Source organism: Salmo salar, chromosome 23 (assembly GCF_965601325.2).
Source record: "Salmo salar chromosome 23, fSalSal1, whole genome shotgun sequence".
Classification (NCBI taxonomy): domain Eukaryota; kingdom Metazoa; phylum Chordata; class Actinopteri; order Salmoniformes; family Salmonidae; genus Salmo; species Salmo salar.
In genome coordinates this window covers 6849885-6867079 of record NC_138313.1, presented here as the reverse complement: position 1 = coordinate 6867079, position 17195 = coordinate 6849885, and the positions used below count along the sequence as shown (strand labels likewise).

At 42.4% G+C, this 17195-nt stretch overlaps 1 protein-coding gene across 4 annotated transcripts in view; it reads right to left on the bottom strand.

Annotated features, from left to right (window-relative positions):
- Window positions 1-5262: 5262 nt before the first annotated feature.
- LOC106584002 (influenza virus NS1A-binding protein homolog A) overlaps window positions 5263-17195 on the bottom strand; it is a 53122-nt gene continuing 41189 nt past the window's right edge. For all 4 annotated transcript variants that reach the window (XM_045706473.2, XM_014168731.3, XM_014168732.3 and 1 more), the window contains exons 5-14: window positions 17011-17086; window positions 16734-16907; window positions 12682-12807; window positions 11009-11122; window positions 10335-10479; window positions 9960-10184; window positions 9714-9835; window positions 9336-9594; window positions 6618-6791; window positions 5263-6378 (exon numbers count right to left, since the gene is read on the bottom strand). In XM_045706473.2, the coding sequence (XP_045562429.1) occupies window positions 6071-6378; window positions 6618-6791; window positions 9336-9594; window positions 9714-9835; window positions 9960-10184; window positions 10335-10479; window positions 11009-11122; window positions 12682-12807; window positions 16734-16907; window positions 17011-17086 (1723 nt within the window). In that variant the 3' untranslated portion in view covers window positions 5263-6070. The remainder of the gene's footprint in view (window positions 6379-6617; window positions 6792-9335; window positions 9595-9713; window positions 9836-9959; window positions 10185-10334; window positions 10480-11008; window positions 11123-12681; window positions 12808-16733; window positions 16908-17010; window positions 17087-17195) is intronic.

Genomic DNA, 17195 nt, shown 5'->3' with positions numbered 1-17195 from the left:
ATGTTAGGTCCTGATCTGGTTATGCCATATGGCTGTGGGTTACACTAGTTCATTTAGCAGACAAGATTTGCTTAGAATTCCGTGGCATTATTTTATAATATGAAGAATACAAATGAACAAAACTGAATAAAATAGAAAGGATATTTTCTCCAAACAATTTGAGGCAGTGCACACAAGCTGCTATTCTGTGTTGAGTGGTTAACAATGTAATAGGTATTCCTATATGCTTAATTTAGAGTTATTAATGTAACTTTAGTTGTTCTACAAACGTTGGGCTATATGTTTAGACTTTTAATACATTGTAAGGCTGCATGATGAGAGACTAATGATGATTTGATAAAAGTAGCTTGAAGGGCATGAGCTCTGCTTTGTTTTTGCGCAGGCTGTACACACTACATCAGTCACTCATTCACAATTTGAGAAGCACTTGATAGTGCCTAGAATTTCATGCCGGCATCCCCTTTGTGTGGCCGTAATGAACCCTAAAGAAATCCAGGCCTTTTGCAGCCAGTGGCCGGTGTGCCCTTCTCCCTGAGTGCTGCGCGCTCCATCATGTGATTGGGTCTTTCTCACAGGCTACAAGTGAAAACAGACACATCGTGGACACAACTGCATGCATCCTTATACAATTCCGAGGTGCATATCGAAGATATCATCAGCCAACAAAATGAGTAGGCCGAACAAACAGCAAAAGCACTCGCCTATGTCAATCTACTATCCCCCACAGTACAAAGGTAGACATATTCTATTCTGTGCGAGTAATAAATATTCCAAACATAGTCTGGGACAGTTGTGGGATGCGATAGATCCCAAATTAATACAACCACTAGCATCGAAAAAACAGATAAGAACCTTTAGCTTAACATGTTGATAAACTATTAGGCTATTTCTTCACATTATAAGTGTAACCGATGTGAAATGGCTAGTTAGTTAGCGGTGGTGTGCGCTAATAGCATTTCAGTCAATGACGTCACTCACTCTGAGACTTGAAGTAGGGTTTCCCCTTGCGTTGCAAGGGCCGCGGCTTTTGTGGCGCGATGGGTAACAATGCTTCGTGGGTGTCAGTTGTTAATGTGTGCAAGGGTCCCTGGTTCGAGCCCAGGTTGGGGCGAAGAGAGGGACGGAACCTACACTGTTACATTGATGCTGTTGTACTATTTTCTACATTGTAGAATAATAGTGAACACATCAAAACTATGAAATAACACATATGGAATCATGTAGTAACCAAAAAAGTATTAAACAAATCAAAATAAATTCTATATTTGAGATTCTTCAAAGTAAGAAGTTTGCCTTGATTACAGCTTTGCACACTCTTGGCATTCTCTCAACCAGCTTCATCTGGAATGCTTTTTCAAGTCTTGAAGGAGTTCCCACATATGCTGAGCACTTGTTGGCTGAGCGGTTTACTTTTTACTGATGCTGTATGTGTGACATTTGTTTTGATTTAGAATGGACCATTATCATGGACCTGTATCAAAACAGGGGCAGTGGAAAAAATATGTAATCTATGCAAATAGCGAATGGAGGACGCTTTTCCCTGTGGTTTATTTTTCATGCCAGCCAGGTAGGCTATACTCATGTTGTGAATATAAGCAATGTGCTTAATATTAGGAAAGTTGAGAAAGAAATATTGTAGGCCTAGCCTATAGAAAGCTGACTCTCCTCTTTTTAGTAGAGGAGTATAAGAGGCCTCCCTCTGTTTTCTTGCACAATTCAATAGCCTACGCAAGCATCTCACGCAAGCATTTCGCTACACCAGCAATAACATCTGCTTAACGTGTATGTGACCAATAACATTTGACTTGAAATGTTGTGCAACATGAACTCACAGGCTCTCATGAAGTGTTTGATTCGATTTTTGAATACATTTGCATTGATGTCTGAGTGATTAGAAGTACAATAGAGTGCTGAGTAGCAGGCAGTTAGCAAAGTTTTGTAGGCTACTAATGACCATCAGCAACATCAGAGCTTAGAGAAGCCTAATTACCGTGACGCGAACAACCAATTAATATATTATAATTAGAGCCTGACCGATATTATTGGCTGCTATTACCATTTTACCGATATATCGATATCGTTCGATTTATTTCACTGTTATTCATGCTTATCTGAACACTTGAAGCAGATCTCGTGTCATTATTGTCACAATGTAAGAACAAACATTTTGAAGCATTGACAATTGCTCTTTTGGATATTGATTTATGAGAACTCAGTTTTGAAAAATGTTGTATATCGGCAGATGTATAGGTATTGGCAAGTTTTCTCCCCCCAAAATTGGAACCGGACCACACAACAAAAAACGATTGGTCAGCCTCTAGTAAACAGAGCACTCCAATTATAGGAAAAGATCACTGAACAATAGCTAAATCATTATTATGCTGTCTCATAACATTGACACAATTTATGATTATTACAGTTGGAGTCTGACAGAAAGGTTGATTAAAACTAAAAACACAGGGGTCTTGGCTGATTCATTTCCACAGAAAGAGCTATAAACATCTCTAAAACATTAGGGCTCCTCGGTAGATGGGTTTATAATGCTCACTGGAGACCAGGCAATGGTGTCAGTGTGGAGTTTTATTAGAAGTCGTGTTGACACATTAGCCGCTCTGCTGAATACAGAAATAAAATAAGTACAGAACTCATGAGTACAGAAATAGCTGTGTCTGTTCCAATGAACAGTTGTGACAGCTCATTGAAAGTTTTTGAAAGCTTAGCTCAACCTTTGTTTGTTATTGAGCAGGTGATGTGTTCTATGGTTGCTGAGGCAGCTGAACCCCATAGGGTTCTAGATGGGGAATAGAGTGCCATTTGGGACAGAACCACAGCCTTTGCTGGACAGTATAGAAGCATTCAAGTTGACACTGGTCTGTAATGATTGTATGGATACACAGTAGTGTCTGTGGTTTATGTGACTATGTCCATGCACATGTATATTTCACAGTGTGTACTGTTTGTCTAAGTTTGTACAATACCAACGTGACAGTCCATGCATTAATACAAGCCAGCCGTGGTGGTCTGCCTCATTATAAAAAGAGACAATTGTCATCTATGTAAACACATTTAAAGTGTACAATTACTTCACACATCCCACCTATCCTCGCCATATCTCTCCATATATCCCAGAGCAAGAAAGAGTGAGATGAATTGTTCAAATATAACAAATATATGCATCTATGGTAAAAGGTGACAGAGCTAGAGTGGAGTTTGTCAGACCATGACACATTCCGAAAATCGGTCTTCTCACAAAATCATCTGTAGCGTCCGAATGGTTTGGTCTACAAACTATTATAACCCCAGATGAAACTCACGAACACAATGGCGTTCTCTGTTTTGCTCTACGACCCCCACAAGCGTCTTGGGACTTGTCTGAAGTCGGTACAGCCGATCTGCCAACTTCTGTCTGTAGCATCCAAACAGTTTGCACTACACACACACACACACACACACACCCCCCTCTGTGTAACATGTCTGTTGTTCCATGTAATGAATCTGTCATTCAATGCATTTAAATGGGGTAACAGCAGTAAGGCCAAATAAAACTGTCAAATAATGTTCTTATATAGATTTTTTTATATTTCTTAATCAAATAGCAAAATTATCCTTGGTATGACCATCTTAAAACAATTCCATATAGCTTAGTAGACCCTCCCCCAGCTTGGACAGGGCTTAAGACTGTTTAGTGCTAAACATAAGGGGTTAAATATATGTTTAATGAAATTATGTTTCCTGATCTTTCTTATATCTCTCAGATATAGGACATCCACTTCAGAACAAACTTTATTTTTTGGGGGGGACTATCTGTTCCATGTAGTGAATCTGTTATTCAATGTGTTTGTATGAGCTAATAGCAGTCAGGCCAAAAATTCATTCATATAATTTTTTCAGTACTTCAAGGGGTCTTAAAATTCCAAATCAAATAGCAAAATGATCCTTGGTATGACAAAACTCCATACAGCTTAGTAGTACCCCCTCCAGTTTAGACTCTAATGGTTGAATGATTTTCAATTTGAGCGTCATTATTTCTATATAGCCTACACAAGTGGCTAGGTGTCGGCTATCACCAGTTAATGCGTGATCTGACTTAATCTATGCGTACATTAGAAGATTGGACTAATCTTAGTGAAACATTTGTCACAGAACATGTTTCATTTCCAGTATGTCTGATTCAGTGAAACAAAAATCTGACTGTTCATTTTTAGAGCAGATGAGAATTATAATTCCATATAAGTATAATTATACGGGTAGGTAATTGTTTTACATGGCCTGGCCAAAAGCCATGACCACTCAGCAGAAAGTGAAGTGCTACCCTCGAACCGTCTGTGGCCTACTTCCCTCAGCCAGGTTGCGACGTGATTGACAGGTGTGCCGTCAGACTACAGGAGGCTATTTTGTGAATTGACAGAACGTAGAGGGGGAGGAATTAGTGGTCTTTGACAGGTGTTAGGTAAAGTAGCCAATGTCCAAGGACAGGGTCGTTCAAGGGATTGTAGGTACAGCTCAGGTGTTGCGCCATTCACCCAACTTTAGAGATCATTTGACCCAGACTGACTGGGTCCCTCTATCCTTCCCTCCCTCTGCAGGCAAACTACGTTTAGTGTAATTCTTCAAATTACACCCCAATGGGAACAGAGAAAGGATTTAGGATTCTATTCAATCCGTAGCTTAATAGCGCAAATGACAATGTTCCCACGGTCTCGGACAGTGCATTCACGCGAAACATGTCAGCTCAATCGGAAATTGCCTTCATTTTTATGCGGCTCTTCCGCAATACGGATTGAATCCAGCCATTAGTGAGGTAGGTAATCTGGTCTCAGTGGAAACTAACTGGTAGAGGAGCTATGGCTGCGTTTACACAGGCAGCCCAATTGATATTTTTTCTCAAATTGGTCTATTGACCAATCAGATCAGATATTTTGCCAATTAGGCAAAGGATCAGAATTTGGTTGCCTGTGTAAAACGTAGCCGTGGATGGCTGCATAGACCATGCTGCCATACATTTATGCTCGTGTAGAGAAGCAAGGGAGAGAAATGCTATATTTGGGGACAGTAATTGTGTCCTGGTGGAAAAAAATAGTGACTTGCAACATCCAATTGGTGGAAGGTTTATAGAATGTGTATAAGTCAGGTTATTTCATTAGAACCCCAGGGTGGAAATTTCCCAATGCTACCTCAAAGACAGCGAAAGTCACTCCACTTTAACCAGTCAAACCTGATTATTAGTTCAATACAGTACTAGAACTGGAAAACTAAAAAAAAGAGGTTGAAATGGTTTATTAGTTAAGAAATATCAGCTTGTTACAAATGTGATGCAGCACTTTCCAATTGAATCATTCTAAACTCACAAAAGAAAATCGAAGCCAAATGTCTGAACCCCTTTTAAAACGCTCAACACAACCACATCTCCATAATAGTAAATTAGTCAAAACACAGCAACAAAAGAGTTGGTTAGCGTGTGTGTGCGAGTGTGTTACGCGTTACTAAACTGGCACTGGTTTCGTTTGATGACTCAATAGACATGTGCGTCCACTACTTCCTCTATTGGTAAATCAGCAGTGTATAAAAATATAAAAAAGGCATTAAAGATTTGTCAAGCAATCCAGCTTCAGTTTAAACTACACAAAAATGACATGGGAGTAACCCTCTTTCTTTGAATAAGGCTTCAAAATTGCAGATATTTAAATATGTGTGAGCTAAAATGACAGTTCAAAATGAAAAAAGATATTCAGAATCACTTTCCTAAAACAAGCCAACTCAAAGTTTTCCAGTACCGTCACCTATTCTGAACACACCAGTAAGTCCAAGGTAGTCTTGGTGACCAAAACAGGTGTTTCTCTGTAAACCCTCAGAAAACAATACAAAACTTTCGAAGAAAAACTCAATTGCACAAAAAATATTAAAATGTTGGCATTCTTAACACAAAAAAGAAAAAAAAGCAATCTAAATATATACAGCACGGAAAATAAAAGGCTTGATGTTGCTTTAGGCAACCCCCCAAAAATGATTCCCCTGTCCCTCCCGCTCACATACAGAAAATCACAAAACACAACTAAAAGCACTAAGCATGTTAGTTTGGGACGCCCCCCCCATAACAGCCCCTTAACCCCTGACCCTCAGGCGGAAGAGAGGAGAGGGCCTCGGCGCAGTCGCTCCACTCGTCCGTCTCAGGGTCGTACACCTCGAGCGTGTTCAGGAAGTCGTTTCCGTCGAAGCCGCCCACGGCGCAGATGACGTCACCCAGCGCGGCTACACCCGCATTGCTCCGTGCCACGGTCATGCTACCCAGCATTCTCCATGCGTTACGGACTGGGTCATACACCTCTACGCAGCGCAGTGCATGGGAGCCATCAAACCCACCAACCACTAAGAGCTTCCCTAGAGAGGGGAAGAAAAGGAGATGAGAGAGAGCAGAGAAAGGAGAGCAAAGGGTCAGCACAAATCAGAGTTTATCTGAGGAGTAATGATTTGGACATTTCTGCCGAATTCCAAGGTTGCAACCTGCATTCCCACCCTGTGAACTGATTACCCTATACATAGTAATCCTCTCGAGCGCACCCCCGTTTAGAGCAGACCATAGAATTTGAATAGTTCATTTCTATGGAGTAGTCTCTTACCATCGTAGACGGCCACCCCAGCCCCCCTGCGAGCTACGTTCATGGGGGCGATAAGGGTCCAGGTGTTATTCTCAGGGTTGTAGCGCTCCACTGTGTTCAGGCAGTTCCACGACTCAGCACCTCCAATCACGTACATGAAGCCATCCAGCTCACATACCGCAGCCTGGTGCCTCTCTAGGAGAACACAGACAGACAGAGTTAACACTGCACATTACCCACTTTTCACATTCACAGAACTCAAAGCTGTTCTAGTTCTTCACGAATACAGTATATGCGATACAACGAAATCGGAAAGTACTCAAACCCCTTGACTTTATCCACATTTTGTTCATCAAGGCAAAGGGTGGTTACTTTGAAGAATCTAAAATAGTTTGATTTAACACTTTTGGTTACTACATGATAGTTTTGATGTCTTCACTATTATTCTACAATGCAGAAAATAGTACAAATGAAGAAAAACCCTTGAATGAGTAGGTCTCAACTTTTGACTGGTACTGAAAGCATTCGCCCCCCTTCCCTTTTTCCACATTTTGTTACATTACATCCTTATTCTAAAATTGATGAAATACATTATTTCCCTCAGCAATCTACACACAATACCCCATAATGACAAAGCAAAAACAGTTTTTTTTACAAATGTATTAAAAATAAAAAAAACATACTTTATTTACATAAGTATTCAAACTATTTGCTATGAGACTCGAAATTGTGCTCAGGTGCATACGGTTTCCATTGATCATCCTTAAGACGTTTCTACAACTTGATTGTAGTCCACATGTGGTTGATTGGACATGATTTGGAAACGAACACACCTGTCTATATAAGATCCCACAGTTGACAGTGCATGTCAGAGCAAAAACCAAGCCATGAGGTCGAAGGATTTGTCCGTAGAGCGCCGAGACAGGATTGTGTCGAGGCATAGATCTGGAGAAGGGTATCAAAACATTTCTGCAACATTGAAGGTCCCCAAGAACAGTGGCCTCCATCATTCTGAAATGGAAGAAGTTTGGAACTGGCAAGACTCTTCCTAGAGCTGGCCGCCCAGCCAAACCAAGCAAACAGGGGAGAAGGGTTTTGGTCAGGGAGGTGACCAAGAACCCGATGGTCACTGACAGAGTTCCTCTGTGGAGATGGGAGAACCTTCCAGAAGGACAACCATCTCTGCTGCACTTCACCATCAGGCTTTTATGGTTGAGTGGCCAAACGGAAGCCACTCCTCAGTAGAAGGAACATGGCTGTCCACTTGGAGTTTGCCAAAAGGCACCTATAAGAGAAACAAGATTCTCTGGTCTGATGAAACCAAGATTGAACTCTCTGGCCTGAATACCAAGCGTCACGTCTGAAGGAAACCTGGCACCATCCCTAAGGTTAAGCAAGGTGGTGGCAACATTATGCTGTGGGGATGTTTTTCAGGGGCAAGGACTGGGAGACTAGTCAGGATTAAGCGAAAGATGAACGGAGCAAAGGATAGAGATCCTTGATGAAAACCTTCTCCAGAGCGCTCAGGACCTCAGACTGGGGCCAAGGTTAACCTTCCAACAGGACCACGACCCTAAGCACACAGCCAAGACAACGTAGGTGTAACTTCTGGACAAGTCTCAATGTCCTTGAGTGGCCCAGCCAGAGCACAGACTTGAACCCGATCGAACATCTCTGGAGAGACCTGAAAATAGTTCTGCAGCGACGCTACCCATCCAACCTGACAGAGCTTGAGAGGATCTACAGAGAAGAATAGGTGAAACTCCCCAAATATAGGTATGTCAAGCATCATACCCAAGAAGACTTGAGGCTGTAATCGCTGCCAACGGTGCATCAACAAAGTACTGAGTAAAGGATCTGAATTCTTGTGATATTTCAGTTTCATTTTTTATCAATTTGCAAAAATGTCTAAACCTGTTTTTGTTTTGTCATTATGGGGTATTGTGTGTAGATAGATGGGGGGGGGGGGGGGGGGTGGTGAAACTATTTCATCCATTTCAGAATAAGGCTGTAACATAACAATGTGGAAAGATTCAAGTGGTCTGAACACCTGAATGCACTGTACATAAGCACCATTACTAAAGCATTCAGTCCTGTGACAAATCAAAGAACCCCTTTTTGGTATAATCTGGAACCCTTTTTGCTCAGTGTGTGTGTGATATTGGTACAGCATGTGTATAGTACAATCATATTTCAACAATGAAGCTAAAACTTTTAATTTTGCTTTATACTCCAGCATTTGGGATTTGATATCAAATGTTTTATGAGGCGACAGTAAAGAATTTAGCCTTTTACTTGAGGGTATTTTCATACATATCTGTTTTACCGTTTAGAAATGAATACACTTTATGCATCTAGTCCGCCCATTTAAGGTGTCAAGTACTTTGACAAATGTACTTTGTGTATTCAACTTAGTATTTGGTCCCATTTACCTAGCATGCAATGACTAAGATTGTGACTCTTCAAACTTGTTAGGTTTATTTTGAGTTTGTTTTGGTTGTTTCAGATTATGTTGTGCCCAATGAATGGTAAATCATTTGTCATTTTTGAGTCACTTTTACTGTAAATAAGAACAGAATGTTTCTGAACACTTCTACATTAATGTGGAAAAACCCTCAAATAATCGTGTCATTCTGTACTGTCGCCTCATAAAACATTTGATCTCAAATCAAATGCTGGAGTATAAAGCCAAATTAAAATAACTACGTAGGGAAGTGTATGTGTGGTATTGGTACGTACTGATGTTGAGGGGGGCACAGTTGTTCCAGGTCTTGGTCACCGGGTCAAAAGCATCACAGTTCTTCAGTCCTTTCTGCCCACAGGGGTCTGACCCTCCCACCACAAACAGCTTATTGTTCAACGAGCAGACACCTGCGTTGCAGCGATTGGTCCGGAGCTCTGCCACCTGAGCCCACGTGTCAGTGTGCGGATCGTAGGTCTCCCCACAGCTCAGCTCATCTGAGTGACCGTTGGAGCCACCCATCACATACAGCTGACCCTAAGAAATCAGAGGAGACAGAGGCAGGTTTAAGTCAGAAAACTCTTGATCAGTCCGGGTCAGACAGGCACCTGTCATTCATATGAAATGCGGGTTCAAAGGACAGGGGTGTGTTGTACCATGAGCACGGCCATCTGGAAGCGAGCCCTGGCAGTCCGCATGGGAGCAGTGAAGGTCCAGCGGTCCTCTTTGGGGTCGTAACACTCCACAGTCCTCAGGCACTCCTCCCGGTTATACCCTCCTGGAGGGAACATAGAGGATACCAGGTCAGTAACAGGACAGGGTTGATTTGGACGATCTGAGGCTTGAGACCTGTCAGTGCCAGTCTCCAGATAGAGGCCCATTGGCTGGTTAACCCTACATACCTGCAGCGATGAGCCTGCCGTGCAGGGTGGCAGTGCCCAGGCCAGAGCGGGCGTAGTGCATGGAGGTCAGCGGGTGTTCCTCCAGCTCCTCAGACTGAGCCTCAAAGCTCAGGCTCTTCATCAGACATGGTGTGTCAGAGGGAGAACTCTGGGGAGAGTTGCGGCCATGCAGGAAGATCACGCACAACACCCCGTCCAGTACGGCCAGACACAGGTAGGTGTTGTCTGGGCGAGAGAGGGGAGGAGGAGGGCGGGAGGTGATGGTAATAACTAAATTAAAAAAACTTAAAATGTTATTATCTTAAACATTAGGATATTCATACACATACTCCTTGACACCGAAGGCTTCAAACGTTCTTCGACACATTCACTTACTGGTGGACTTCTCGGAGGCGATGTACTTCCACTCTCTCCTGCAGGGTTTGGGTGTGTTGAAGGCCAAGCCGGAGGGTGAGGAGCTGCCGGAGGTGGAGGAGCTCGGCTGTCTCTGGGTGTTGCTGTTCTCACGAGGGGGCTTCTTCTGCAAGAGCAGAAAGCAGCTACAGAAGCCCAGCCAGAGGCAACAGCCACATCATCTCACCTCTGGCTAATACACCAGCTGGCTGCAGAGCGCACACACCACAATCTGGCCTGAAAATTGACTAAACCTGGGTTTAAACCTGCCTAGAAATACATCCAAGCACATTATTTTAGCAGTGCCAGTCCCCCTGAAATGTTTCAAACCAGCCTACAACCCATTTTAAACCATCTGAACAAGGTGATAGACAGCACAGACAATGGGAAGACTTTTACAAATGCAGAAGCAGCTACATACTGAGACAAAACACACAAAAAAGGTAGTAATCATTACCCAATCTCCAAAAGACTATGATCTGAGAACCAGTCTAATATGCAACATGAGCTATGCAAGCAGGTCTGTAGTATCCCAGGTTCCACAAACAAATTGTTTGCCTTGTTGCCAGGCTACATAAGGTGGGATAAAAGCCAGGTTGGGCCAAGCGACACTCGGGTAGGCCCAGGAAAGGTCCAGGTAGGGGTGGGTTGTGTACCTGAACAAACTGCATGTGGTCCTCCTCCGCACCAACCCCAAACATCCCATGTTCCTCAATGATGAGTGCGCCATCGAGCAGCTTGTGGTCGGCTGAGTAGTACAACGTTTGCACCTGCAAGACACACAGCGACATCACCCATGTGGCAGCCTGTCTCCATGGCAACACGAAAGGGAGGGAGGAAGGAGGACAGTGGGGGAGGAAGGCTGATCTGTTGTCACTGGTAGGAGCCAATGCTTCTTTATCAACATAAACACACAGAACGAACAGAGGTGGTTACAGGACATGTAGGAGTCCGCACAAAATCAGCAGTTTCTGCTTCTGTGCTGCCCTCTCTCCATAAGATCTAAAAAAGGAGGAGTCTGGGTTTGGTAAATATGCAACATTTGGAAACGTCTTCTGTCCTCATGACCTCACACCGGCTGCTTGGAAACCAGAAACCACGCTCCTGGCTGGCTGATGAAGTCGGTCATTATAATTGCATAGGAAAACATAACAAAAAAGGCACTGAGGTATGCTTTCATACAGCAGGTGAAGGCAAAGCTTTGACATACATTGACATTTCATACAAGTAGTCATAAAATAAATAAAAAAATAAAAAAATGGATGTTTTCAAGCAAAGTTACAGTAAAAAAAACAATCTGTTCAAATAAGTGATTGGATTATGCTGTGGGCATGGAAATGTGTAGAATATGCTTGAGCAGAGAAGCACTTCAAAAGTTGTTTTAAATGGCCGTCATTCTGCTCTTTCCCACGTTAAAGGACAAAAGCTCTTAAAATGTACTGTGCAATCACTGATTTGGATTAAATATGGTTCCTATTAAATGGGGTTCCAAAATAAGGGGTTAGATTACTGAATTATGAGGGGTGTATCGAGTCTACAGTAGTGAATGCATACATTTCATCCAATTTCTTTTCTGTGCTGGCCCCCTGTGGGAATTGAACCCACAACCCTGGCGTTGCAAACACCATGCTCTACCAACTGAGCTGGCAGATGTACTGTTCAGTGGATATGGGTTTCTGTGAGTACTCTACTGCATGTCATTTTGTATATCCGGATGATCAATCCGGCTGTAGAGAGAGGGAGGTGCTTCTCTCCTCCCTCTTTTTCTCGTTCTCTGACTCATTACCCTGGTGGCTCAGTCTTGGCTCTTCAGTCGTCTCCTGCTGCTGTTAATAAACCTGGAGGACAGAGAAATCAACGGGGAGGAAGAGTCATTAGAACTGGAGCGCTCGCTGACACACGCACGCAAACGCACACTTAATGCGCACACACACCCCTGCTCAGAAAGAGAAGGGCATCAGTGAGACAGAACAGAGTCAAAGACCTGCTCACTCACTTTGTTTCAATGCAAAACAGACCAAAAGTCATAACACTGTGGGTGGAACCAACTGATCACTAAAACATAAATATCAAAGAGCGAACAGCCACATGGCTGTGTCTCTGCTCACCTCTAGTTTGCAGTATGGCCAGGTACACTGTACTGCATAACTTAACACTTAAAAAAAGAACGAAAAAACAAACAAACAGTCCTAACACAGTGTGTGAAATGACATCATGCCACGTTGAGTTGTGAACAGTGCCTTAAAATGTTAGAGGAAAGCGCAGAAAGGAGGGGAGGGAGGGATATGGGGCGGATGGGTGCAAGCTAGACTCCAACTATGGTACTGACCTCCCCCATCAGTCTATCCAGTTGGTCTCCATTCTCCCACAGTCTGCGCTGGACCCAGTTAAGCACCTTGGAGTAGAGCTTGCCATTGCTGGGCAGGCTCAAGCTGTCTTCCAGCATTACTTCTAACTGTAGAGACATAAGAGGAGACCAGTCAGAAGAGATGCTAGGCTCAACCGTGGCTAGGGTCAAATCATAAATCACAAGACACTGATTCCTTATTGAACCATCATAGCCTAGCTAGGGTTATGATGCGTTCTACCTTAACTGGAGACAAAGAAGACTATTCAATCAAAACCAGTAACTGGTGAATTCTGCAGCACAAAAGTAATAATGCAACTAACTGTATTTGAAGGCCATAAGTAACCAGTTGGGTCACACCCACATTTACAGATGGTCATTTTCAGGCAGGATCAAATATGGAAGCCATCGATTTAGATATGAACATCAACCGAGAAATGTAACTGTTCAATGATTAGTACATATTGGGTGAGATCCAGAGCAGGAACAGGTAACAATTTCTACTGAGAATTTATCCATGTTTGTCCTCCAACGGTCAATAAAGCAATCTGATAGCCTCCTAGGCAGGGTAAAGACTAGTCTTGTATATTCCAGACCTTGGCGCATCATAAGCTAGGCAACGACAAGGCCCGGGGAGGATATCGGCTTCTGACATTTCAAAAAGGATTAATATAATTATTTTCAAGGAGGGTCCTCTTCAGACAGTCAACACTCTTAACAAATCACACGTTTGGGTAGGTGGGGCTTAAAATGCAGGCGGGAATTGTGCACATGTATAGCTAGGGCAAGAAGCAGATACAGCAGTGCCTTTACCGGTGACGCGCTTCCAATTTCTGACTGTCCCAACTGACATTGGAGCTTCTACAGACATGTTAAGCTGGAGCATTGCCCGGAAGCAACCAGTATGTCTAGAGAGACTAGGTAAATAGTGGACATGTTTAAATGATCCCTATATGTCTAACCAATCATTGTAGTAAGTTTATTTATTGAATATAATTCAAAATATATTTTTTTGTAATTTACTTCCCTGAGCCTCCTTAGGCCAATGAAATGTTCAGTCCAACTGTGTGGGCATGGGGATAGAAATTTGAATATATTCCATCCTGGCCTATACCCTATCTGCTGTTTATTCAATGCACAAACACGATGCTTATCTACAGACAGACCATAGGACTCTGCGTCCGAGGCCAAACAAGTAATACTTCCAAATAATCAAAGTCTACAAAGTCTATGACAAAATTATGAAGTAATGAGACTGAAGATGATCATTATTTCTAATGAGTAAACACATGAGTTACACATTTTGGAATGTTTTCGGTTGTTGAAAGTAAATAAAATAACGAGACTACCATGAAACTGTCATTCTTCAAATTCTCGTCAGTTATTTACATAAACAGATCGCAAACAAGGTTATAATGAAAGTCGAAATCATGGCATGTAAGTATCTTTTTACATGTGCTCAAGCTCTGGAAGGTGTTCCTGTGAGAGGAAAACAGATCATGGTGAAAGTAAGAGGTTGTTTGCTAAACAATCAGATGAGGTATAATCAAATTTTATTGGTCACATACATGTTTAGCAGTGGAAGAGTTGCAGTATTGCACACACAATTACACTAAGCTTCTGACTAACTTGTTTGGCGGAATCTGTTGTGATATGTGATGTTGGAGTGAAAATCTACCAGAGAATAGATCTCCAGGAGGTTGGTTGGTGACCACTGCCCCCACACACTACAAATGTGTCTTCAAATAGTCACATCGCCCCCAACCATTGAATTCCTACTTGGTTATAGACCATGGTTTATTCCACTACTCGCAAAAAATACTAAAATACCAAAAAAAAAAATACTAATAATACTCTGACATGGCTGGTGTCGTGAGAAGTCAGGCTGCATAGTTTTGAACCATTTGGAGTTTATGGAGCTTGTGTTGATGCCTCAGAGTAGTTAATTACAGTAGTCTCGTTGGGAGGAGATCAATGCATGAAAGAGGATTTTAGCGCCAGGACGGGAGAGGGAGGACCTGACTCGAGATGTTATGGTGGTGGAAGAACATTGTCGGAAGTGGCGATCAATGCGTAGGGGGAAGAGAGAGACAAAAGGTGTTGTCAATGTTGAGGTTGCCAACTTTAAGTGTGGATTTGGTGCCTTGTACGCAGAAAAAAATGGAGAGAAATGTTTTTATTTAGTCAATTAGAAAGATTGGAAGAAAATAGCCAACATTTGGCTATCCAACTTACCAATATTGATAAGTTGGTTAACTTCTCTAGGGTAGGGGGCAGTATTTTGACGTCCGGATGAAAGGCGTTCCCGTAGTAAACTGCCTGCTACTCAGGCTCAGAAGGTAGGATATGCATATTATTAGTAGATTTGGATAGAAACCACTGAAGTTTCTAAAACTGTTTGAATGATGTCTGAGTATAACAGAACACATATGGCAGGCAAAAACCTGAGAAAAATCCAACCAGGAAGTGTGGAAATCTGAGGTTTGTAGTTTTTCAAGTGATTGCCTATACAGTGACTTAGGGTTCATTTTGCACTTCCTAAGGCTTCCACTAGATGTCAACAGTCTTTAGAACCTTGTTTCATGCTTCTACTGTTACTGGGGCGAGAATAAGAGCTCACTCAACAAGTGGATTGCCTGATGCCAAATGAGTTGTTTACTGCGCTGTCACGCAGGCACGCCGTTCCTTCTTTTTCCTCTGTAATGAATACGCTATTGTCCGGTTGGAATATTATTGAATATTTATGATAGAAAGACCCTAAGGATTGATTGTAAACATCGTTTGACATGTTTCTACGAATGGCAATGGAACTTTGACTTTTCGTCTAGGGTTTTGCGCTCGCGCATTGTGCCTTTGGAATAGTGATCTGAACGCGTGAACAAAATGGATGTCTTTGGACAAAAATTGAGTTTATCGAACATTTCTTGTGGAAGTGGGAGTGCATTCCGACGAAGATCAGCAAAGGTAAGTGAAGATTTATAATACCATTTGAGTTTTGTTGACTCCAGAACTTGGCGGGTATCTGTATGGCTTGTTTTGATATCTGAGCGCTGTACTCAGATTATTGAACAATGTGCTTTCGCCGTAAAGCTTTTTTGAAATCTGACACAGCGGTTGCATTGAGAAGTGTATCTATAATTCTTTCAATAACTGTTGTAAATTTCAGCAACGTTTATGATGAGTATTTTTGTAAATTGATGTGCTCATTCACCGGAAGTTTTGGGAGGCAAAACATTTCTGAACATCACGCGCCAATGTAAAATGGGGTTTTTGGATACAAATATGAACTTTATCGAACAAAACATACATGTATTGTGTAACATTGAGTCCTGGGAGTGTCATCTGATGAAGATCAAAGGTTAGTGATTCATTTTAGCTGTATTTCTGGTTTTTGTGACGCCTCTCCTTGCTTGGAAAATGGCTGTGTGGTTTTTCTTGTCAAGGTGATGTCCTAACATAATCTAATGTTATGCTTTCGCCGTAAAGCCTTTTTGAAATCGGACAATGTGGTTGGATTAACGAGAAGTGCATCTTTAAAATGGGATATAATAGTTGTATGTTTGAGAAATTTGAATTATGAGATTTGTTGTTTTGAATTTGCCGCCCTGCTATTTCACTGGCTGTTGAATAGTGTGTCCCGCAGGTGGTTAAGAACAAATTCTTATTTACAATGACAGTCCGGACGACGCTGGGCCAATTGTGCACTGCCCTATGGCACTCCCAATCACGGCCGGATGTGATACAGCCTTGATTTGAACCAGGGACTGTAGTGACGCCTCTTGCACTGAGATGCAGTGCCTTTGACCGCTACGTCCGTGTTAACTATTTAACTGAACTAGAATGCTTTAAAAGGCCACTTTTTTTTTTATATCGGTGTCGTTGAATTAATTTTTTTACAAGGAAAATATCGGATATCAGTATCGGGCAAAAATGTCATATCGGCGCATCACTATTAATGACAACCTGAAAAATCATGTTTTTAACTGCACTGCCCCGTTAAGGTTGCAGTAGAACATTGCTCAGGGAAGGCTCACTTTGAGGCGGGGGAGTTTGAGGAAGTCCTCCTGCTCAGAGACCTCCAGCAGGTGTTCTTGGATGTAGATGTCGATCTTGGACAGCATGCGGCCATCTCCCATGCAGCTGGAAAAGTTACGAAAGGAGATGGCACTCTGGGATTCCATCTTCGACAGCAGGTAGTTGCCACAGATCTGACCAATCAGAGAGGAGAGAAGTTTAAACCTCTGAACAATGGGACTGCATTTAACCATAGGGTATTGCATATCAGTAGTTGAAAACAGAGTAAGATCCTACCTGCTTTACTCGTTCCATCTTTAGCCTTTTGGCTGCAGTGTAGACATCCTTAACCAACTCCTTGTCTGCTTTCAACCTGCAAGAGAGAACCATTAGTTAGTCAGACAAACACAGACAGGAGTTGTACGCATGCTTGACAGGTGATGACCATAGCCAAAAAGAATGCCTTGAGGGGTGAGCAGAGT